Source organism: Microtus oregoni, unplaced genomic scaffold, assembly GCF_018167655.1.
Source record: "Microtus oregoni isolate MIOR12 unplaced genomic scaffold, Mior012 000119F_ref0000445, whole genome shotgun sequence".
Taxonomy (NCBI): domain Eukaryota; kingdom Metazoa; phylum Chordata; class Mammalia; order Rodentia; family Cricetidae; genus Microtus; species Microtus oregoni.
Window position 1 is genome coordinate 849,707 of NW_024544748.1, and position 25,166 is coordinate 874,872.

At 39.2% G+C, this 25,166-nt stretch overlaps 1 protein-coding gene across 2 annotated transcripts in view; it reads left to right on the forward strand.

Annotated features, from left to right (window-relative positions):
• Positions 1-23,599, forward strand: part of LOC121444270 (uracil phosphoribosyltransferase homolog) — a 36,232-nt gene extending 12,633 nt beyond the window's left edge. For both annotated transcript variants that reach the window (XM_041646100.1, XM_041646099.1), the window contains 6 exons: positions 5,849-5,891; positions 9,672-9,741; positions 10,803-10,865; positions 12,402-12,563; positions 13,225-13,323; positions 17,428-23,599. In XM_041646100.1, coding sequence (XP_041502034.1) covers positions 5,849-5,891; positions 9,672-9,741; positions 10,803-10,865; positions 12,402-12,563; positions 13,225-13,323; positions 17,428-17,534 — 544 coding nt within the window. In that variant the 3' untranslated portion in view covers positions 17,535-23,599. The remainder of the gene's footprint in view (positions 1-5,848; positions 5,892-9,671; positions 9,742-10,802; positions 10,866-12,401; positions 12,564-13,224; positions 13,324-17,427) is intronic.
• The last annotated feature ends 1,567 nt before the right edge of the window (positions 23,600-25,166 follow it).

Genomic DNA, 25,166 nt, shown 5'->3' on the forward strand with positions numbered 1-25,166 from the left:
GGTTTCTTTAAAATTACCCATGCACCAATTTTTAGTAAATAAAACATGGGTCTAACAAAGGAAGAGCCATAACCCAGTTCTAGAGCCAGCTTTTCAATAATAAAACAGCATATAGCAGTTTTAACATTATCTATACCAAAAAGTCATCTGAATTTCTGCTAACCCAAATTTAGTAATCAGAGCTCAGTGATAAATTTCTGAAGTCAGGCCCTTAAATGTGGTCACAGCAGTGATGGGGGGCAGAGACAGCAAAAATAGCCGAACCAGTTCTGTCTCAGCTCCATGCTTGTAAGAAAATCTACATAGACAAACTTTTTAACAAAACAAGCATATTCAGTATTTGCATGTATGAGAAACCACAGCAAATATAGTTTACATCATCTTTTGATCTTTTATAACTTTTTTATATACCTTTAATCCATTTTCCTCTCTTTATTCTTTCAGTCTCCTGCTTTTTCCCTTGCTTTCCAGATGACATACGAAAATTTCTCTTGCTTTTTAGACTACATACCAAAATCTCTCTCGCTTTTTAGACAACATAAGAACTCTTACCAAAGTCTTACTTGTGGTTTCTTTCAGTGGTGTATGATATATTATATGGCTACAATATTTTAAACAAGAACAGAAACAGGCATATACTATAACATTAAATTTTCATCACATAAAATCTTGTATCAGCTTGAAACATTTGAGATCAACAGTGGTTTTTTTTCATATAGTAACCAGTAATAATTTGTAACCAGCCCCTCTGAATGATGACATATATTTATAACACATTGGATCTGGATGACCAAAGCAGCTCTGGTGGAGGGAAGTCTGGCTATAGTGCCACAATAAGGCCATCACAGCAACACCTATAGCCAGAGTCCTTGACCCATGGAACCAAACGTTGGTCAGGTTTGACAAGAAGTTGAGGCAGGCAGCCCCCAGGGCAGGTGGAGGGAACTCATTCACCTGCATGGGAGGGGGAAGGGAGGCATGCAGCATGGGGGGGGGGATTGTTAACCTCTCCAAACCATAGCAATTAACCCCAGATTCTTTGTCCAGTGTTTGAAATCTTATTGGGGTACATCTGCCCCCTACAACTGTGGCTGACAGCCTTGCTACATTATAACAACAAGGCTGTACAGCCCAGCCACCCAGCCACACAAACACTCTACCCAGCATCGTCATGCTTGGGGCCAAGGCTGACTCCTTTTCATGAAATGTTTAAGGCAGCGAGTAGAGGTTATTTGTCTTATTCCTTTTAGGAAAATATACCCCTATGCTTATGGAGCTATCTCTAAAGTCCTGTAAGTGATCTCGGTATCAAAGTCAAAGTACTCATGATTTGAGTCTGTCCCTTATCGTCAGTGTCAGTCTAAGTCAGGACAAAAACACAATAACACATAGACACACAGGACAATGAACAGGACAATGGTGCTAAACCAAACCAAAAATGAGAGCCTCAAGCTGTTCTGTGGGTGCAATCCACCTGTCTGTTGAACTGAGACCGCTACCTGCATGTTTCACCTCTGCAGAAGGACCCTGGGGGCATCTCCTCAAGGCACCCCACCTGTGATCTTTTTGGGTGTCTGCCTACATAGTCTACAGGCTCTTATGGTTCCTGGGCCTGCTTACAGAAAGATATGAGACATGAGACACAGACATGGGACACGAAACAAAACACAGAAAATTTACTGGCCAGTTGAAGGCTCTACAGGTAGTAGTCCCAGTGGGCTTGGGGATCCCAGACGAGCCCCCAAATGTTATGCCCAAATCCGCGAAATCCCCCAAAAGCCAACAAGAAGACTGAGTCCCATATGTAAAAGCAAAGAGCCTTTATTTTATGCAAGTTTGCAAACTCAGTCTCTCTGCATGTCCAGAGTATTGGAATAAGCAGAGAACTCTGAGCTTGGTTAGAGTTGGTTTTTATAGTAGTAAAGGTAGGGGTGAAGGGTTTCTGAGGTTCAGGACCCCTGATTGGCTGACATTTGTCAAGGGGTGTCCTGGTGAGTGTGTGCTGACAGGTGATCCTATCTTCAAGGTTGGAACAGTAGGCATTTTCTTTGGATGGTCTGTTCTTGGGTGGTGCTTGGGTAATCTTAGTTTATGGTCCTTCCTGCAACCAGGTATTGCTTCAGGGTAAACTACTGAGACTCAGGCCTCCATTAAACTTATCAATGGCTGAGTTCTACTCTGGCAGATGATAATGGTTGGAAATAAAGAACTTCCTTTGGGTGATCTGTTCCTATTTTGCTTATCATGGTTGGCTCCTACTGTATGAGTCTCGTTTCCATGTGATAATTGCATTTTGAAATGACTGCCTTTGGTTTTCATCATGTTACTACAGTATGTGACACGTGTATTTGAGGGGAGACTGTTTAGACAAATATTCTTTGCCAGGTGGTCGGGAGGCAGAGGTAGGCAAATCGCTGTGAGTTCGAGTCCAGCCTGGTCTACAAGAGCTAGTTCCAGGACAGGCTCCAAAGCTACAGAGAAACCCTGTCTCAAAGAAAAAAAATCTTAGTTACAGTTATGTCTTCGTTGTTGGACATGCTTGAAGCTTGTATCATTTTTTTTTTTTTTTGAGACAGGGTTTCTCTGTGTAACAATCCTGTCTGTCTTGGAACTCTCTTTGTAGATCAGGCTGGCCTCAAAGTCACTGAGATCTGCCTGCCTCTGCCTCTGAGTACTGGGATTAAAGGCATGTACTGCCACAATCCAGGGAGCTTGTATAATTTAAAAGATCTCAGTTTAGCTGGGTGGTGGTGGTGCATGCCTTTAATCCCAGCACTCGGAGGCAGAGGCAGGCGGATTTCTGCAAGTTCGAGGCCACCCTGGTCTACAAGACCTAGTTCTAGGACAGGCTTCAAAGCAACACAGAAATCCTGACTCACAAAAACAAACAAAAAAGATCTCAGTTTAATATTAATTACAGTTCCATGCTTTGGGTTTTGATTGTTTAATTGTCCTATTTATTTAACTATGAGATATTTGGTTACCTAAATGTATTTTTGAATATTCTAGGATCTGGGTATGGTTGTGCACCCCTTTACTCTCAGTACTTGAAGGCAGAGACAGGGGGATCTCTATGAGTTTGATGCCAGCCTGGTCTACAAGAGCTAGTTCCAGGCCAGCCAGGGCAATACAGATCCTGAATTAAAAAATATTTTAGGGATATGTGTCTGTGTGATTTTGCTTTATGGCAGTTTTACATTATATTATTTTAACTTATTCTTAGAAGATGTTTGGTATTTTACCAAGCTTTTTTTTCCTGTGGGACAAGATTTTTTTGAATGGTTTTGAAATAATATAATTTTGAAACAAAGTATATGGGGAGAATCATACCCGGAGTCTAGTTTCCATTAAAATGTGTATTTAAACAAATGATTCAGACCAGCATTGGGCCCAAAGGAAGAGCTCAGAGAATACAGGTACTTTGATCTATCTGATAAGGAAATTCTGATTTTATGAAGCTGTCTCTCAACAGTGTTAAGAATTTCAACATGATGTTGAAGGCCACTATGTATTTTTTTTAAAAATGTAATCAATTTATTGTATTCTAGATTTACTTTAATTTCTAAATTGATTTAAAATAAGTAGTACGAGTTGAAGTCTGTCTAAAATAACAGAAGGCAAACTAGTAATTGCTGTTTATAGTAGAACAATGAATGATTTCTTTTGTAGGTCAAATAATTGTCAAGAGAAGGCGATTCCTATTAGATTCTCAGTGTATACCTTTTGTAGTATGTAGATAATGTGCTTATTTTGCAAAGGTTATCAGATAAAGCTGATTTCTGGGGGGAGAGAGGGTATAAAAGGTGTTAAAATGTCTGATTCCAGAGTAAAATAACAGATGGTGATATCTCTCATCACTTTCCCTGATATAACTCCTTTGTGTAGTAAATTGATGAGTGAAAGACATTGTCAAAACATATCATAGGTTATTTCTTTAAGAAACTTCAGGCTGGCTGAGTGGTTGTGGCACAGACCTTTAATCCCAACAGTTGGGAGGCAGAAGCAGGTCAGTGGCTGTGAGCTTGAGACCAGCCTGGTCTATAAAGTGAGTTCCAGGACAGATAAAGATACATTGAGAAAAACCTATCTTGAAAAACCAAGAACAAAAAAGGAAACTTCAGACTTAATGTCTTGGGAGATGCCTCAGCAGTTAAGAGTACTTGCTGCTGTTGCAGAGAACCTGGTTCTCATCTGGGCATCCACATGGCAGTTCAGAATCACCTTTCATTCTAGTTCCGGGGAATTGAATGCCCTTTCTGACCTCCATGGGCATCAGGCATGTACATGGTACACAGATATACATTCAAGCAAAACACCACCTGTATGAAACAAAATCAATATAAAAATGTAAAGAAATGCATAGTTTCTAAAATAACCTGAAAAGGTCAGGGTTTTATTCCCCCTTGAAAAGAGCTGTGTTAACAGCAGGAGAGCTGGCTCAGAGGTTAAGAGTGCCGCCAGCAGTGCCCGAGGTCCCGAGTTCGATTCCCATCCCTGTGTGTGTCTGTGTGTGAATGTAAGACATGCATGCATAATTAATTGGGAAAAAAGAAAAGAGGTGTGTTTTGGCTGCTTAGGCAAATTTGCATAGGTCTACCATTGAAAGCATTATTTTTTTTTTAAATTTCTCTGCTTTTCATTTCATTGATAGGTGTTTTGAAAATGAGTTATAGAAATGAAAGACACTGGTCTCATTCTAAAACAGCAGTACATGTAACAGAACCTGTTTTAAATGTTATCTCTATGTATATAGGTAGGGGTTATGTGTATATAGAATTTTTGAGTCTAGAGCATAGACTGTATAAAGACTACAAACCCATATTCTTGCTATTGCTTAATTATGTTCTTAGTTTAGGGAGTTAATAGCTACACTATGATAGAGCTGTGGTTACTGTGAGAAACACAATGATATTTGTATCTGGTATATTTTATTGTTTTCCTCTGTTAGAAAAAGGGAGTGCACATGCAAAAAAAAGATGAATGATTTGCTGAGATAATTGGCACTTGCAGTTGTCCTATTGATGCTGTGATGGGGAATATTTTAGTTTTATATTTTAGATAGGAAAGTAGAAAATTTTAAGTATATAAGCTGATAATGCATCCATTCTATCAAAATGTTTAACTTCCATGAAAGAGGGGAAAAGATTTTATATACAGAAAAGACACAAGTCTCCTAACATTCATTCTTTTGCCTGGTTATAGCAGCTGGTGGAAATGTGCAAGACTGAATTACTATTGCTTGAACACCTCAGGATAGGATGGTATCAACCCAGAGGAAATGTATAAGAAAATGACAGAAAAATCAAAGGAGAGAAAGGCTTCATTGGAAACCAGAGAAAAGGAACAAGTTATAAATGATTTGAGAAAGAGGGCTTAGCAATGAAGGGGCACATTTTTTGAAAGCAGTGACCACAACAGAAGACTATTAACTCTTATAATCCCCAAAAGGACAAGCAGCAAAGTAGATGGGTTACTTAGCTCTATTGTGTGCCAATAAAACTAGGTGAACTGAGGGCAGGGTAGTGTTCTTACTGTAAAGTTTCTTCTCAATTTGAGCTTTTCTGTCATCTTCCAGGGGATCTGTGTTCCCTGACAGCTTAGTGTAGATCGCATGATCTTCAATTCCTATCTCTAATATTGATGTCAAGTAATCAAATAACTTTTCCCAATAATACTTATGAAGTCTTTTCTTTTTTATGCCCGTATCCTAGTAAAAATATATTGTACACATAAGCATTTCAGCCTTTACTATGTAATAGGTCTTAATATCAGTGTTACTATGTGTATTAGTTATATTTTACTTTGAAGCTCTAATTTAGACTAAAACTTGTACTGTTTTTTTTTTTAGGACAGCCAGTAGAGGGGACTTCATGTTTTCTGCGGATCGTTTGGTAGGTGGAGACTTTCCATTTCATTTCATTGTTATATGCAGTGATATAATTCTGGCAGGCCAGGGGGCTTTTCGTTGTAGACCATTTTTTCTGGGGTTGAGAGAGATTGCCCTGAACAACCATCGTCTTGTGAGGCTTCTGAAGTATCCTTTCCATTATAGCATTAAAGTGCTGCCTCACTCCCTTTTACTCCAAAACATTGCCTATGTACCCATTCCTTGTCATTCTTAGATGGATCTTGTCAGCCTGGTTCTCAGCAACTCATAAAATGCCTTATCTTAGGGCCATGAACTGTAGCACATTAGAAAAAAACTGTGTTCTGAGACCTAGCATTCACCCTGTGTATGAGCTAATGTGCAGAAACTAGTTTATTTTCTTTTGTAGTTTACAATGTTAATTGTATTTGTTTTGCTTCTGCCATGTGATATATTGAACATATATGTGCATACCCCTTCTTCAAGGGCATCCTGTTAAGTCCTGAGCAAACCCAGTGCATACCCCTTCTTCAAGGGCATCCTGTTAAGTCCTGAGCAAACCCAGTCCCCACATAGTCAGTGTCATCTCAGATGATCTCTTTGCCACAGCTTTCTGTTCTTATGTTGATACCTAAGTGTGCTCCATTCTTGGAGTGAAATTGCTAAGTAGTTGCTAAGACTAATACTCTACATTAATGAAAATAAACATTGAGTACATATTAGGCTTTGCACTAGACTATTTTGGGAGAGAGGAGATAAGACAGTTAAGGATATATAGATATGGTCTCTGCTCTTGTCAGTACTTAGCTTAAAAAAGAAATGTGGCTTATGAACCTTGTAGGTATAATCAAATCATAGAAAATAGAAAAGGAAGTGTGAAAAAAGGCATACAACTTTTAATTTTGATTTTTTTCTAGAGCACATATATGCTAAAAGAGTGTAGGCTTTTCCTCTTCTGCTTTTGGCTTTAAATATTCTTGATTGAGAGACCCAATTCTATTTAAACTTACTTTGGTTTCCATGGATAGTAATAACTGATGTTAGCAACAAGGGAAATATGGTTGACATTCCTGGGACAGAAACCATTGTCTTTAATGTTTTCTTCTGTGTGTGCATGTGTTGTTTGTGGAGGTGCAAGTGTGTGCATGTGTGGAGGCCAGAGATCAGTCTTGGTTGCTTCTCAGGAACCATCTTCCTCATCTTTTTTTTTCCAGATAAGGTTTTGTACTGGGATTTGGGGCTTGCCAGTTAGGCTAGGCTGACTGGCCATAAGCCCTCCAGAGATCCTCATGTCACTAGGTTATAAAGCATATGTTACCACTTCGCTTTTTTATATGCCTTCTAGAGATTGAACCTTGGTCTTTGTTTACAAGGACCAATTGAGCCATCTCTTCAGCCTTTTTTTATGTTTTCAGCAAAACCCAACCAAGTGAACAAAAAAAAAAAAGCCATTTTTGAGGTGTTAGGAACTTCCAACTTAATGACTGCTGAGCAAAGAATAGGAGTCTCTGTTCTCTGGGATAAAATTATTCATCTTTCTTTTGTTTCTCTTGTGCCCTCTCTCTTTTTTCTTTTTGAGACAATCTCTTTTTTTTCCATAATTATCTCAAAATCCTGGGCTCAAGCATTCCTTCTGCCTCAGCTTCCCAAGTAGCTGGGACTACAAACCTAATGACAGGTGCATATGTTCCTTTTTGTTATAGAAAGTAGGAGTCAAATTCATGGCTGTTCTAAAATGCTTCTCTGAAATAGCAGGCATTATATTCTAGCCAAGCAAGAGAGGTGGCATACTTCACCTAGGACATGGTAACTTGGATTTCTCCATTCTTTGTAGTTGGCTTTGAAGGACCAGTGATGGGGTGAGGTTGAGAAGAATCTGTTATGGTTATGGTAGCAACTATAGCTGTTTATCTTTTTATTGTTGAGGATTTCTAATACACTATCTCCTCAACACAAGGGTGATATCCCTGATAGTGGACAAGTGATCTTATCCTGAGTTGTTTCCTGTAGTTCTTTACATTTTAATTATTTTGGGGAGAGAACGGTGAAGATTTAACTGGGGGCCTTGAGTGTATTAAACACATGCTGTACACCCCAGCCTTTAAAAGGATTTGAGTCATTCTTCTTGTAGTTTTATGCTCTCCTCTTACTTAGACACACCTATCTCCATACTTTTGTTTATGCATTTTTATTTCTTCTTTGAAAATTTCATATATGTATACAATGAACTTTGATCATATTCCACCCCTCATTCTGCCTTCAACTCCTCTCAGACTCTCCCAGCCAACTTCTTGCTCTCTTTCTTTTCATAGCCCGCTGAGTTTAGTTTATGCTGCCCACATGCCCCTGGGTGTGAGGCCACCCTCTGGAGTATGATCAATTTTTCAGGGGGGCCACACTTCTAAAGAAAACTGACTCTCCCTCCTTCAGAAGCCATCAACTGTCAATAGCTCCTCAGTTAGAGGTGGGGCCTTGTGAGCTCCTCCCCCGTGTATGTGCAATGTTGTTTGGCTTGATCTTGTGCCTGTTGTGTGTAAGTAAACACAACTGCGGTGAGTGTGCAACAGCCCTGCCATGTCCAGAAAACATTTCACAGCAGTCCTCTCCAAACTCTGGCCCCTGCAGACACGATCACTTCTGTCCCAGAGTTTCAGGAACAAGGCTCATTTGAGGCATGTCACCAGAGGAAAGAGAAATGTACATTTCAAAGAAAAAAAAAACCCTTCTCTGCAATTTTCTCCTAAATAAACCTAAGTAGCCAAGGAAGGTGGTAGCTAGCAGCGAGTGTGCTCTTGCATACACTATTCAAAAGCTTTCTGGGCCATTCTCTGATTCTGCAGGGGGACAAAGTGATGGGCCATTTCCAATTGATCCCTTTAATGACAGCAGGGTGATGTGTTGTGATAACAGAGAATGAAGCATCGTACTTCTCCCTGCTGTTCCTGATTCTCAATCATTAATGTACTATTGATTGGAGAAAATGTGCACTACGGCTCGGTACTGGCTTTGTTATAGTGGGCTCTGGTTGCTCATGTCTCGCTGTGAGCGACTGTTTCTAGTAATTTTGAGGGATTCTTCCTTTCTACTTCATAGTTGCTATGCAACTCATAAAACTTTGTTTAAAATTTTTTTTAAGTATTTATTTACTTGTGTGTGCATGTCTGTGTGTGTGTGCACACACCTGCTCATGCCATTGTGGATGCATGTGGAAGTCGTAGTACAACTTCTGGGAGTCAGTTCTATCCTTCTGCCTGTTTATCTGCCATCTAATTAGCCTTCATAGTACTTTTCTTTAACTGAGAAGTCCCGGGATAGTCTACTGGGTCCTCCTTCAGATCCAGTAAATTGCTTCAGTCTATCTATTCATTCATTTTTTCACAAGGACTTTTCGATATAGTTTACATTATGGTGTACCTTTGTTAGAAATGAATCTAGGTTCATTTTTAAATTGCAAAGATTTCAAAGGTACTAAGCAAGGTAGAGAATCCTAGGTGGACACTTTTCACAGGACCCCATAATTTTATTACTACCAATGGTGTTTTTGCCACAACTCTTATTGAAGTTTCGTGCCTCTCATATTCTTGTCTACTCAGAAGGCACATAGAAGCCCTTTGGTGATAGTCAATGTGCTACAATAGAGGTTGGGTACTTACCAAAAAGCAGCCTGACATTTAAATGTGTCCCTGTAGTTAAGCCATGGTAGGGGCCTCCTTCCTTCCTCTATGACCTAAGCCCTCAGCTCCCAAGGCTAGCAGCTAGCAAGAGACTCTGAGGCCCTCAATTTATTTTTTCTTTGACTTTCTAGATCAGACTTGTTGTAGAAGAGGGACTGAATCAGCTGCCATATAAAGAATGCATGGTGACCACGCCAACAGGTAACAAAGACTTGTGCTCTCAACTTTTCCTCATAAAAATCCTGAACTAGAGTTGGGGAAGGAAAATGGAAAGAAGGCATTCTGTGTAAAATCAGTGTGAAAAATGAGTTTAGGTAGAGCTGTTTTTTTTAAACATCTTTAAAAACTAAGAGACTTTTGTAAAGAAATATATGTACGTGACTTTTTGTTAATGCCTTGCTTGTCAATTCAAGTTAAAGGTTATTACATAGTCATGTAGCATTCAGGTGTTGCTTCTGATGGCAGCCCACAGGGACCAAAGTTGAGAATTGCTGGCAGCTTATCTTCACCTCTGTGGGGAAGCCACTGGCGCTAACAAATGCAAGAGACTGGTTTGGCATAGAAACTACAGGTTTAAAAAGAAGATGAGATGTGGAAAAGGGAAAGAAAAGTCAAAATGATAAGATTTGGAGTAGGTGCTTTGCTCTAATAAGAATAGCCTACAATCCCCCTTTCAGAGATTGGAAATTCTGATTTGTTTTTTTTTTTTTCATAACTGATGGAAAACTCTACTATTCAAAGGGTTGGCTATGAACAATTGAGGGCTGAGTTTGTTGCATCATAATTGACACAGTTCAGAATGAGACCAAGTTTTGAGTAGCTTAATAACTATTTCAGCCTCTTTCTTCTGCTTTTTAAGGCAGAATGAAGGATCATAAGAAGGGATGGAATGAGGCGGCTTTCTGCTGTGACTCACAGTGGGGCTCCAGTGTGAATTGATGGGGTATCTAGTATTCATGGACTGCAGTGAGTCTCCTTTGAATTCAATTTGGAGGATGTGTATGGGAATATTGTGCTATAATAAGTCCAATTCCCACTTGAGGAAAACCTCCTCTCCCAATTATTCTCACAGGTTTCTTCTGAGGAATTAAGAAATAACTATGAAAGATCATGACTCACTACTTTCACAGGAAATCGAAGGTGCTATACGTTGTGTCTGGGTTGCTTTGTACTCACCTGCTTTGAGCCACGAGTACCTTATAGAATATGTACATGTCTCTAATGATAAAGCATCTCTTTTTTTTATTTTTATTTCCCAACAGGGCACAAGTATGAAGGAGTGAAATTTGAGAAAGGAAATTGTGGGGTCAGCATCATGAGGAGCGGTAGGTTTGCGTGTGTACGATTTTGTTTCTTTGCATGCATGGAAACGGTTGCTGTTTTCCAGGAGAGGCGGGCTGGCTTGTCATAATTGCATGCTGCCTTTGCTTAATTCTCACCACCTGTGTTGCCTAGCCTCATGGTGCCTTGGAGTCATGGCCTATGTGCTGCTAAGTTTGGTTAATTGTAATTGCAGGCCTCATCCCTAGTGGCCTGCTCCCACGAGCAAGGCAGCTTTTAAAATGCCTCAAAGGAGGGCGGGAGGATAGCAGGATGGGAGAATGGTTTGCAGACTGAAGGAATGTGGCATAAATTAAATTCTTTCTGAAGAAGAACATTTGGAGAGCTGGCTGGAGAAGATGCTGCCTCTGCTTTTATCTGTGTTGCAGGGAACTCTGCCAAAAGCTGGACTGATTTCATATTGTAAATTTTATATTCTTTGTATATGTGACTGCATAGGCAAAAAGCACGTAGCTGTCATTAGCTCTAGCTATTTCCACTTGCTGATCTTATACAGTCTGTATTGGTGCTTTGAGTCCAACTGATCATCTTAACTAGCAACTTTTGTGCAACAAAATGGCATGCCTGTGATGAGAATGTGTGCCTGCTATACAGGAATGATTGCTCCTCAGCAAACAACTTTTTTTTTTCCAAGAGCTGGAAGCCTCACTTTTTGCACTGAAAACAGACGGACTTTAAAAACATATAAACCTTCATTTTTCTCTTGCTCTTGTTGTGTTTGTGAACACTTGAACACCTCAATTACAAAAGGCGCTTAAGGCTCTGTTCCTACAGGAAGACAGCTCTTAAGCAGTGAAAACATTCTCAGAATAGTGTTGTTCAGCATCTGAAGTTGTTGAACACCTGGATATGGTTTCTTCTCAGCTCTGAAAGTACCAACTTCTCTGAGAATACCACCTTGGTCCTTGCACCTCTGATGTTTTTCTGTTGGCTTAGCGGTTGCCCATGAATCTACTGAGACGCTGCCCCATGGGCCCTCAGTCAGTGCTCCACCAGGTACTCAAGACTTCGCCTGATGGGGCTTCTGGTCCCACAGCCTTGCTGAACTAAGTAATGGATCCTGGCCACTTATATCTAAAAGGAAAGCCTATGGCCTATAGCCCCCATTTTTTCATGAATCTTTTATATTTTTCTCAGAGGAAAGTAACAAATTTAATTGGCTTAAAATCATCTTTAAAAATAATGAGTAAAAGTATCTCTGGTATAGAAGAAGCTCAAGGAACAACCCAGTCAACCTTTCATTTCCATCATCATGGAAGCAGAACAGCTCCATACCTTGTAAGCAAGCAATAAGTCTAGCTCACTGTGGTTTCTTTGACAAGCCTTTCATCTGCTTTCATTGAGTTCCCACTAAGAATAAAATATGAGCTCAGTAGAAGAGAAAGAAGAATGCTTCTGCCTTAATAGTGCTCTTTTTGTATTAATAGCAGTGAGAAACTCGACTTTGGCCTGTTCTTGGATTTGCACGCTATCTGCTGCATCTCTTTTGTCCCTGATTCCTTTTCATTTCCTTCTTCAAGGTGAGGCAATGGAACAAGGTTTACGTGACTGCTGTCGATCCATACGAATTGGGAAGATCCTGATTCAGAGCGATGAGGAGACACAAAGGGCCAAAGTGTACTATGCCAAGTTCCCCCCAGACATACATCGCAGAAAAGTCCTTCTGATGTATCCAATTCTCAGTGAGTGGCTTGAGTTGCATTTGTAATTTTTTGTTAGAGTTTTAAATTCAAGTTAGTGTCTACCTCCTACGCACACTTATATAAAAGGCAAAAACAGTTTCTAAATGTGTTTTTCTCTGTTGGATTTGGAGTTGCCCTGGGCAGTTCACTGGGAATTTTTTATTGTGTAATAAGGGAATATACATTAGTCAAACTTTGTTAGCTCCAAAGAACATCTGTTTTGAAATGAACACATTGAAGCAAAGGACCTAATGAAGTAAAATATATAGAACCCAGAAAATATATCGAAACATGTCCTGTCTCTACCCTAATGATCATGGTACTGATTTTCTCAAGGTTTTATCCTCTCTACAGGTAATTTTTCTGGTATTCTGTTCTCACCTCTCTACTTGCTCATACCATGGTCTCCCAGGGAGGTGAGCAGGGGTGTTAAATTTTGTATCTCAAGAAGTAAGTGAGTTTAGGGCTTGTTGTACATTTAATTCCTGTTTCTGTTGTACCTATCATTAAAAATAACATTGACAAAGAACAGTCAGTCACTTTCAAATGAAGTGTTCACGAGTCAAGTCTTATGTTAAGATTCCTGCCTTGACCTTACTCTCAGAACATGTCAGTTTAGGTGTTAACGTTGCTAATGGGTTTCGTTGCCTTTTTGTTTTAGGCACTGGCAATACTGTAATTGAAGCTGTAAAGGTTCTAATAGAACATGGAGTTCAACCCAGTGTTATTATCCTACTCAGTCTCTTCTCCACTCCCCATGGTGAGTTGAACTTGCAGCTCCAGATAATCATGAGATAGTGTGTATCTCTCTAGCCTCTCATCCCAAGGCAAATTATGGTTGTCAGTCCATATTAAATTTAAATCTAGTTTTGCTAGTTATGACTTGTGTTTGTCATCTCTAATCTCAGTGATAATATAAAACAATTCTTTGGACAAGGTGTTGCACACTGGTCTTGAACTCCTAGACTCAGGTGATCCTTTTGTCTCATCTTCCTAAGCAACCAAGACCACGGATATAGATAAGCATGCCTGGCTTGTTTTACACTATCCTGATGTTTAATATCTTATTCCATTATTTTATACATGTATATGTTTGTGTACCTCAGAAGCCAGAAAAGGGTGTTGCATCCCCTGGAACTGGAATTACAGATGGTTGTGACTTGCCATGTGGGTGATGGGACTCAAACCTAGGTTCCCTGGTAGAGCAGCTGGTGCTCTTAACCACTGATCTATCTAGTCATTCTGATGTTTAAATTCAAATGGGAACATATTAATTACTTCATTGAAAATAACTGCAGTTATTTTCCCAAGTCCTATTTGACTAGGGCCTACAAATGGCTGAAAGGTCCCAAGTTTCAATGGTTTTCCCCCTGAGCTTGAGAACAGCTCTCGAATAACAAGGAACTTATGGTGTTATTGAAGTAATCTTTGCAATGTGATGTGAATATCAGCTGTTTTTTTGAATTAGATGTCTGTTTTAAGTAGGTGTGAGGAAGTCATCTATTTCCCATTTCCTTTAAGAGATATAGCTAAATTAAGACTCTGCCTTTCTTACCAAACAATCTTGGGCAATTAGGAATACATAGTATGAAAATAATCATACAGGCATTAAGAATTTAGTTTCTAGGGTCTTCATTATGGAGTTGATTAGTATAAGAAATAATTTGAAAGTGTGTAAATGATGACTGGGAATGGTGACACATGGTTGTAATCCCAGCACTTGGGAGGCAAAGACAAGAGGATCAGTGCAAGTTCAAGGCCAGCCCACCTTACATAGAAAACCTTACTATATAGCAAGACTGTCTCAAAAACAACAACAAAAAAGGAATTATATATACTTGACTGATAAGGAAATGGGTATATAAGTAATATCTATTTAGCGGTTTATTACATACCTTGCAGAAGTTTGTTATTGGTTGTTTTAGTCTTCTTACCGTTTTCGCTTTTTGGAGGGTCCACTACTCAACTTTTAAATTAATCACACATGGAGTCTTATTCTTTCTTATAAATCCCCAACCTTAGCTTGGCTTGTTTCTAGCCAGATTTTCTTAATTACTTTTTTATGTTAATTAATTTTTAAAAACGATCTTTTCTCATTTTACTTGCCTATTCCATTTCTCACTCCCTTCCGCCCATCCACTCCTCAGAGAGGGTAAGGCTTCCCATGGAAAGTCAACAAAGTCTGACACATCACTTTGAGGCAGAACCAAGTCCCCCGCTCCATATTTAGGTTGAGCAAGGTATCCCTCCAAAGAGAATTGACTTTGAAAAGCCATTTCAAGCAGTAGAGATAAGTCCTGGTCTCACAGCCAGTGAGCTCACAGACTGCCCCAGCCACACAACTGTCCCCACATTCAGAGGGCCTAGTTTGGTCCTATGCAGGTTCCCCCACTATCAGTCCAGAGTCAGTGAGCTCCCACTAGCTCAAGTCAGCTGTTTCTGTGGGTTTACCCATCATGGTCTTGACCCCTTTGCTCATATTGTTGCTCCTCCCTCTTCAAATGAACTCTGAGGGCTTGGCCCACAGCTTTGTGGATCTCTGCATCTGCTTCCATCAGTTACTGGATGAAGTTTCTATGATGACAATTAAGGTAGTCATCAATCTGACTACAGGGCAAGGCCAGTTCAGGCACTGTCTCCACTATTCCTTAGGGTCTTAATCTGGAGTCATCCCTGTGGATTCCTGGGAATTTCACTGGTGCCAGGTATCATGGTAGCTCCATAATGGCTCCCTCAGTCAAGATATCTCCCATTCCCAGGGAGATCCATATATGTCTCTCTTAGGGTTCTCCTTGTTACCTAGCTTCTCTGGAGTTGTGTACTATATAGCAAGATATTTTTAGCTTAAATTATCCCATCTATCTTTTCCCTCGGGCTTTTACTTTCTTTATTTCTGTATACTTTTCTTTGCTTCTTTCTTCATGACTTGCTGGGTGGCTGGTCCCTGATGTCCTCCTCTCCTTGTTCTATCTTGCTCCTTCTTATCCCCATCCAGATTTCTCCTCCTATCTATTCTCTCTGCCTGCCAGCCACACCTATCTTTTCTCCTGCCTTCCTATTGGCCATTCGGCTCTTTATTAAACCAATCTGATGTTTTAGACAGGCAGAGAATCACAGCTTTACAAAGTTAAACAAATGCAACATAAAAGAATGAAACACATCTTTGCATCATTAAATAAATGTTCCATGGCATGAATAAATTAACATATCTTAAAATAATATTCCACATCCAAAGTTGCTTTAGAAAAAACATTTAGTGATATAAAAATATAGATAGCAAGTGTGAAAAGCAGCACAAACAAGAGAATTGCGTACTGTGAAATGCATCCCTCCTTCAAAGTCTCAAGGACCTTTTAGGAGGGGTGGGAAGATCTTAAGAGCCAGAAGTCGTGGATGACTTTAGGGAAACAATGTTTTACAGACAGAACAGTTACACATATGAACTCACAGAGGATGTATGACAGTGTGCATAAGACCCATGCAGGCTCAGGCCAGATAGAATCCTAACATGGAGGTAGGGAAGGTGGACACGGAGTCCTACTATTAGCTGAGGCGCTGCTGGCCTTTGATAGGTGCTGGGAGAGGGAGAGTCAGCTTTTTTAATGGTTTGACTCCTACCAGATCAACACACCAGAGTTGGGTAAAACAGCCTAGGCTTGATGGTTGAAGGTGAGAAGAGGAAAAGAGAGAACGCAAACATCCACAAAGTTGGGTGGATAGGGAGTGGGGACGAGGTATGAATAAGATCAAAATATATTGTATGGAATTCTCAAAGAATTAATAGAAATATAAAGAAATACTGTGAAATGTTACCAGGAAGTTTAGAGATGACCAATACAAATTATAACACTAATTACCAAAAGTAGACTTCAGCATAAAACCAAATAAATTTGACCTCAACATGAGTGGCTAGAAAGATACTCAATGGTTTCAAATTGCACACACAGTGCTAATAGTGCTTATTTTCTGGTTTAATTCTGAATGACTTTCACTTTTAAGCTTTTGGGGTTTTGGGCATTTTCTCAGTGTTTTACTCACTAGTTAGGCTGTTCTCACATTTCCAGCTAGCCTAAGTTTTAGGCAAACTTCAAGAAGCCACAGCATGTGTGTTAGAAGGCTATTCTAAATAGGCTATTGTGTACTAATTGTGGTCTATTGGATTACTTTGTTCTTTTGTAACCTCAATGTACCTGTAATTCAAATACCAGCGGTGACAAAGGGTGATTTGCTTGATTGTCCATTGTATGTAGCACTGGTGACATTCAAAACATTAAGATAATCCAGTAATTATCCACCTCTAGCAAAAGAAAAAAATAATCTCTTTAGTTGTAGTTGTATTAATTGGAACAGTATATCATTGTTTGGCATTAAAACTGAAAAATCCACATTGTGTAGCAGCTTTTACTGTGGTGCTTTGGTTTGGCGTCCCAGCTAGTCTAAATTCCCTACCCAACCCCTCACCTAAAGCTCAAATCCTTCTTTCTAAACAGTTAGCATTCTCTGACATACCAAATACGCCTTCACACTTATTTCCTGGGGTTTTCATTGGAAAACTCTCATTTCATGGGATTATCCTTTTAGGGAGTGCCATATTACTTGATTCTAGCCAAAGCTGGTATGACTGAATAATTTGATTTTCAGACCATATTATTGAGTGGGCCGGAGCATGGTCTGAACTATTAACAAAACTTTTCACATAGTGGATGTTATATAAAGAGATTAAGCATGCCTAATTCAGTATCCAAAGATGATTGTTCCCTGTTTTCTGTCAGTATTAAGTCTGGAGACAATGATTATACAATTCCTGAATTCTAACTAGTGTTACCAAAAATCTTGCAGTAATAATTATTTTTATATTTTGAAGGTGCCAAATCAATCATTCAAGAATTTCCAGAGATCACAATTTTAACTACTGAAGTTCATCCTGTTGCACCTACACATTTTGGACAGAAATACTTTGGAACAGACTAAGTTGTTAAAGGAAGATGAAGTGCTTTGCATAATATTATGGTTGTAAATGAATTTCATACTTGTTTTTTATTAATTTGAGAAATAATGGAGAAAATACATTAGGAATGCCTTTTAACATTGGAAGTAGGTGTAGTAACAAGAAATATAGGAAGTTTATGTTTGATTTGATCATTTCTTCCCATGTGGTACCAAAATCAACAGTGAAGCACACCCACAGTGCTTAGAAAGATGGAAATTGTAATCATCTGCTCATGGAGTGCACGCAAACTGTCGAACTTGTGACCCTCTTGGTTTGGAGGTTGCTTGCAGCTGCAAAAAAACCCAAACTAGAGTTAGTTCTTTGGCCTACTGCAGTTTACATTTGCTTTACTGTGTTTTTAAAAAGCTCTAGGGTGTTTTTCTGTATGTGGCTGTTGTTGCCCTCTGTACTCTAGACTTCCTTGTACTATATGCACAGGCATCTTGGAAAAGAGAGAACAAGAATATATCCTGGAATTTTATATTGCCGTTAATGTCCTCACTTACTTTTCAGATCTAGGATGTCTGGTTAACTCTTCAGATAAACTGTTGTGTTCCTTATATAGATCATTTCCCAAACTGGGGGTTGAGGGAAGGTGCTTGCCAAACTGTAATACAGTGAGAACGTTGGCAGGGCCTTGACAGTTTCTGGATCTGTAACATGGATGAATGTACAGGGACCGAACCATGGATGCCTGATGCTGACAAGAGAGAGCTACATCAGCCCTGCACAGGGAATTGGGGATTCTTTCCGAGGTGTGCAGGAAAGTGTAGAGGCTTTGCTGCATTTTGTGGCCAATAAGTAAATCAGCACGGTTCTTTTTATTTAGTTGTTTCTACTAGTTGTTTTCGGTTTGGAGCTTAGTTATTTTGCATGTTTTACAGCTATAGCTATATTAAAGTAGAGGAAAAAAAACAATGTTCTTTAAAAATATATGAGGTTTGTATGTGCTCATATCTAAGCTTCTGAAAGGGAGAGAAACAATATGAGACTCAATTTTTGCACTTTTGAAATGTGCTTGTAAAACCCCATCCCATTTTATGTTGATGTTAAAACTTGTGACTGTGGCTTCTACTTGATTACTTGCATAATTACATGCTCATGGCCCCACAGACAGCTGCTGTGGGGTTCTGTTCAAAAGCATACAATTGAGCAGAAGGTAGATTCTTAAGGGAGAGCTAAAACTGAAAAAACAAATCAGCCGGGCGGTGGTGGCGCACGCCTGTAATCCCAGCACTCGGGAGGCAGAGGCAGGCGGATCTCTGTGAGTTCAAGACCAGAGCTAGTTCCAGGACAGGCTCCAAAACCACAGAGAAACCTTGTCTCGAAAAAACAAAAAAAAAAAAAAAAAAAAAAAATCAGTGAGGGTCAGGGAAGGAAAGCACCCTTGAGTAGACTGACTGGATTTTACCTTGGGATTCTAGACTACTAGGGCTCACTGTACTTTTACTTTTGTTGTTGTTGTTGTTGTTTGTTTGTTTGAGTCAGGGTTTCTCTCTGGTAGCCCTGGCTGTCCTGGAACTTGCTCTGCAGACCAGGCTGGCCTTGAACTCAGAGGCCTGCTTCAGGCTCCAGAGTGCTGGGATTAAAGGTGTGCACCACCTTTCCCAGCTGCCAGTTTTATTTGCATTTGTTAGTTAGGTGGCCCAGGAATGATGTGGGTAGAAAATTCAGATGGGCCAGATCTGTTGACATCATTCTCGCATTGAATCAGTTGCAAAGATGATGCCAGATGTGGAAGAGCATTCCTGTCACCCCAGCATTGAGGAAGTTGAGGGAGGAGGATTTTGTGTTTGAGGGTAGCTTAAGTAACTGAGCCAGATTTTATCTCAATTTTTTTTTTTTTTTTTTTTTTTTTTTTTTTTGCCTGCCAAACCTGAGAATTGCTGCAACTGAATTGAATTGGTGCTTCTTTGGGCTGCAGTATTTTGTTTGAAGTGCTTTCCAGAATTTGAGATAATTTCATGTCCAACTTTAGGCGTGAAACCATATTTCAAGCAAATTCTTTTTTGTTTTGAAAGATGATCTTCTGTAGCCCAGGCTGACTTTGAACTTTCCGTGTAGTCAACTCTGCCCTTGCCTCATTGATGAAAGGCTTACAACCTGCAGGCCCAGCTTAAACAAATTCTTTTTATCTCATTAACCATTTAGATCCAAATGTCTGTTGCTTTTCAGCAATGAACATGACTAAAAGTTAACTACATTTGATTCCCATGTGGGAAGCCTAGTATAAACAGTAGGAATTATTCAATAAGGTCATATTTCCCACTGATGCTTGTACTCTACACTCCTGCAGATATAACAATGGTCTCTGAATTTTGGAATGTTTTAGCAAATAAACTCTTACTTGCAGTGTTAATCACTTGCAGTACTCTATTTTCTAAAGTCAACATAAGATTAACAGACTACTAAAAGTAAGATTGACCTTAGTGACATGAACTTCAGAGCAGTATAAATTGTGTAGGTTCTTTATTGAAGAATAAAGACTAGAGCAAAACCAACATGCAAATAACACATAGCAGTAATTCTCAAGGTATGACATGCATCAAAATTGCTTAGAGGGCTACAGATTGCTGGACCCCATCCCTACAGTTTCTGATTCAACGTCTTGATTTCCAACATTTTTCCTTTTTGTAATATAAACATTAATTTTAATGATATAAAACTTCCTATAAAGATTTAGCTGTTTTTTTTATATGTTTTCATTTTCATTCAGGTAAAAATATTTTCTCATTTTCTTTTTATTTCCCCAACCCAGGGTCATTTAAAATCATCAACAAATTGCAAATATTTGTGCAATTTCTCCATATTTTTCTTTGATACTGTTTCCTAATTTAATTCCATTTTGGTGAGAGAATATAATTGTTATGTTTGAATCCTTTTAATTTATGAGGGTTTTGGAGATAGGATCTTGTCCATAAATTATTGTTATTTGGTAAGTCTTCCATGCTTTCTTGGAATGCATGCATATCCTGTATTGTTTACTATGAATGTCAGGTTATGTTCATTGATAAAGCTGTTCAAGTTTTCTACTCCTTGACTGATTTTTTTTCTGTCTACTTGTTCTATTGATTATTAGAAGGATATTGAAAGCTCAGATTGAAGTGTTGTATTCGTTTTTTTTTTTCTTTCAGTTCAGTGAAGGTTTTGCTTTGTGTATTTAGAGTACTCTTGTTAGGTACAGACTGTTAGAATTGCAGTAGTCTCTTGATAATATGACCCTTTGCCATTCAGAAATGTTTTGTTTTGTACTTGTTAATACTCTTTGTGCTGAAATCTGTTTTAGCTGATGGTACTAACAATTCCACTTTTCTTTGGACTAGCTTTACTTTTAACATGGTTGTATTTCATCTGAATTTCTTATAGGCAGCTTTAGGGCTGTGTCTTGCTTTTTAAAACATCCAGTTTGACAGTGTCTGCCTTTTGGTGCAGTGTTTAGATAATTTTCATGTCATGTAATTATTGGCCTGATTGGTTTTAGATCTCCAACTTGCTCTTTGCCTTCTATTTGTTCTTTATTTACTTTTTCTTCATTTTCACCTTCTTTTGGATTGAGTATTATTCATGATTCTACTTTATGTCTTGATGACATTTGTGTCAACTCTTTCCACTAAGTCTACCCTCCAGGACATTGACCCAGTCCCTTCCCCTCTTTTTGAGGAATCGTCTCTCTATTATGTAGCTCTGGCTGTTCTGAAATTTACTGTGTAGACCAGGCTGTCCTCAAACTTATAGTGCTGGGACTAAAGGCATGTACCACCACACTTGGCAGCCCAGTCTCCCATAAAGGGAGACTGTTCTGTATTTTTCTGAGCATCTACATTTAATATAGCAGTTATATAGCAGATAAGTTATAGAAATAATAACATGAGTATATCCAACATTTGGAGGTTTTCATGTAAAATATAAACAAACTTGAAGCGGTTAATCCATCCTATAAAGCCATTATATACACCTCCATATTTTTATATTAATATGATTATTTTCCCTTTGTCTTATTTGAACTTTATGATAAGCTTATATTAAACTGCTTATCATTTGTTAGCTATATCTAGTTTCTCCTCATGTCAATCATTTTCTACTGATATCATGTCTTAAAGAAACTTAAATTGTTCGATACATATAATTATCCATGCATTCTGTGACCTGTTTAATGTACTTGAACTTCACCAGCAACACTCACCTTCCACTGTATCATGCAGAAGTTGTTTTACCTACAGGTCACTGAAATACCATTATACTTTCCCCCAAATAATTGGCTCTTAACCATGTGCCAGATGTTCTTAGGGAAAGATGACGTCGCAGCTCAGCTGGATTTATGTCCAGGTTCCAAGTCAGTATATTAGTGTATTTGTGCTGTTGTAACAAAATACCAGACTGAATGGTTTTAACAACAGAAATAGTTTTGGAGGCAGGCCACATGTCCACAATCAAAGTGTTGATATGTTTGTGTACTTTTCAGAAGCCTCTCTTTCCACGGTCTTCCACCTGTATGTATGTCCTTGGTGTTTCTTTGTGTGTTCAGATTTTCTCTTCATATGATCATAGTCAGATTGTATTAGGGCCTATTCAATGGCCTTGTTTTAACCAAATCACTTCCTTAAAAGCCCTAGCTCCAATATAGTCACAGCCTGAGGTATTGGGGATTAGAGCTTCAATATGGATGGAGGGGGCACATAATTGTAGTGACGAAACTAGTCATTGTCTTCCAATCCACAGGCTTTTGCTGAGACTGTTTCCATGTGTGTTATGTGGCAGGGCCTGTTTTTTCTTTGTTATTATTACTTTTTTGAGATAGGATTTCACTATATAGCCCTGCTTACTATGCAGACCAGGCTGGCCTCAAACTCACAGAGATCCACCTGCTTCTGCCTCCGAAGTGGTGAGATTAAAGGTGTGCATTGTCACTCCTGGCAGGGCAGGATTCTTATGGCAAATCTAAGGGTGTAATTTAGAATTATTTCTACTTCTGCTGTGAAATCAGGTGCAACTTCCTTTGCTCCATTCTTGGGGTGAGAACAAGTAAGTGCATATTAATATAAGTTGTTTTGACCTTCAGAGAACTTATAAATTTGGAGGCTTATAGGAATTCCACAAGTGTTGATATGTCATTGCCTATATGAAGGGCTATATCTGGGTCAGGTTCCAACTATTTTAAATTGTTCTAAAGACCCTATTTGTTCGTGATACAAGCCTTTACCCAGCTGTGAGTCCTAACACTGTCCAGCTTGATTCAAGGAATCTGCCTGGCCCAGGTTGCTAAACCCTTACCATCTTTTCAGGCTGATTCCTTTCCTTTTCTTGTCTTCTGGAAGAGTGACCCTTTGGCTCTTCTAGTCCACTTGACTCACCATTCTCTTGTGAATGCCATTCTTTAATAGGAAACTCACTTTGCTCCAGCAGTCACACTACTGAGTATGTAAACAGAGAGAATGAAATTATCAGGCTGCAGAGACATTTGCACTCCCATGTTCATTGCAGCAGTATTGTCAATAACTAACCATTAGGAACAGCCAAAGTGTATGTCAGTGATGAATGTATCAATAAAGTATAGTACATTTGTACAATGGGATGCTATTCAGCCATGCATAGGAATGATTTTGTGACAAAATTGGATGGAACTGGAGATTATGTTAAGTGAGTGAAACTGTGAAGCTGTATGACTTCTACTGTGTGGGATCTGATGACAACTAATCTTGTGCAGGTTGACAGTAGAGCACTTGTTACCAAAGTTTGGGGAGGGATGGCTGAATGAGGAAAGGCTGAACAAGTGTCACTAAGTTATAGTTACTTAGATAGAAGAAAGTTCTGCTGTGCTATTACATAGTAAGGGTGTCTGTAGATCATCATTAATGTACTATACATAAAAAATTAGAAAATATTTTGTTAAGTTTTTAACATGAAGAAGTAATAATGAGGAAAAAGATGAACATGATTTAAATTTATATAATGTATACATGTACTGAAATATCATGGTATCCCATTAATATGTACAAATTTTGTTTTTATGGATCACTTAAAATAAATTTAAATAAATGAAAAATAATAACGCATGCTGTCTTTCTTTTTTCTTAAGAAAAGGTCTTACTCTGGAGCTCAGACTATCCTTGCATCACTACATAGCTTAGAGCAACCTCAAACTCACAACAATCCTTCTACCGAGCCTTCCTGGCAGTTTGGTGCCTAAGCTGGTACCTGTTTCTCACATAGCTCTCTTCTGTCCTGTGGACCATTGTCTAATCCACCAGGCATGTTGTTGCCATTGTAATTGCCTTAGCACGATTAGAAAACATGTTTTGTACCCACAGATACTGCATCTCCCTACTAAGATTATGTGGATGGTAGTCATGCTTGGAAATAATTTATTCTCGGATAAAGAAAATATGGTACATTTGTGCAATGGACTGTTACTCAGATGTTAAAAACAATCACATCATGAAATTCTCAGGCAAATGAGTGGAACTAGGAAAAAAATCATCCTGAGTGAGGTAACCCAGACCCAGAAAGACAAACATTTACTCACTCATAAGAGATTATTAGTTGTAAAGTAAAGGATAACCAACCATACTACAATCCACAGCCCCAAAGAGGCTATATTAGTGACTACCCAAGTTGTCATCAGAAAGCCTTCATCCAGTAACTGATGAAAACAGATGCAGAGACTCACAGCCAGCCACTGGACTGAACTCAGGGAATCTTGCTGAAGAGAGGGAGGAAGGATTGTATCAGGCAGGCCAGGGAACCTGCATGGGACCCATGTAGACCATCTACATATGCGTGATAGTTGTGTAGCTTGTGAGACTCCTAGCAATGGGATCAGGGAATGTCCCTAATGCCTTGGCTAACTTTTGGGAACCTAGTCCTCATTCTGGGTTGCCTTGTTCAACCTTAATAAAAGGGGAGGAGTTTAGTCCTACCTCAGTTTGATATGCCATGCTTTGTTGATACCCATAGGAGGTCTGCCCCTTTCTGAATAGAAACAGGAGTGGATTGGGAGGAAAGGTGGGAGGAGGGGATGGGAGGAGAGAGGGAGGGGAAATTTTGGTTGGGATGTAAAATAAATGAATAAATTTAACTAGTAAAAAAAGAAACACAAAAAAAGAAAAATAATTTATTCTCTCTTTTTCTTTGGTGTTCCACCTAAGATCCTCTTGTCACTATGCGCCATAGCCATCCAGCCTGGTGTCACTTGTATTTTAAGAACAATACTTAGAGACTCACTTCTGCCAGGGCATCGGACTTGGGACAGAAGGCACAAGTTAATGAATTCCCACTTCATGTTCACGTGGTGTTAAATAAATGTGAGGAACTCTCCTCTAAAGCCCTCGAGGGCCACTTGTACTTATGCCAACAAATACGTGGGAAAGAGTTGTGGCAAGGATGGCTTTCATATCTAAGTGAGGCGCCATCTTTACATGTCATTTTCACCAACAAGATGTCCTGTGCTGAGTTTAACAGGCTCCACACAGGTATGTGTATGCCTTTTGGCAGCTCCAGGACTCCTTGGCAAGGTCATCATGTCTATCCACACCAAGCCACAGATTAAGGAACCTGGAATCGACGCTATGTGGAGAGCTAAGTTCAAGCTCCCTGGCCACCAGGAGATCCACATC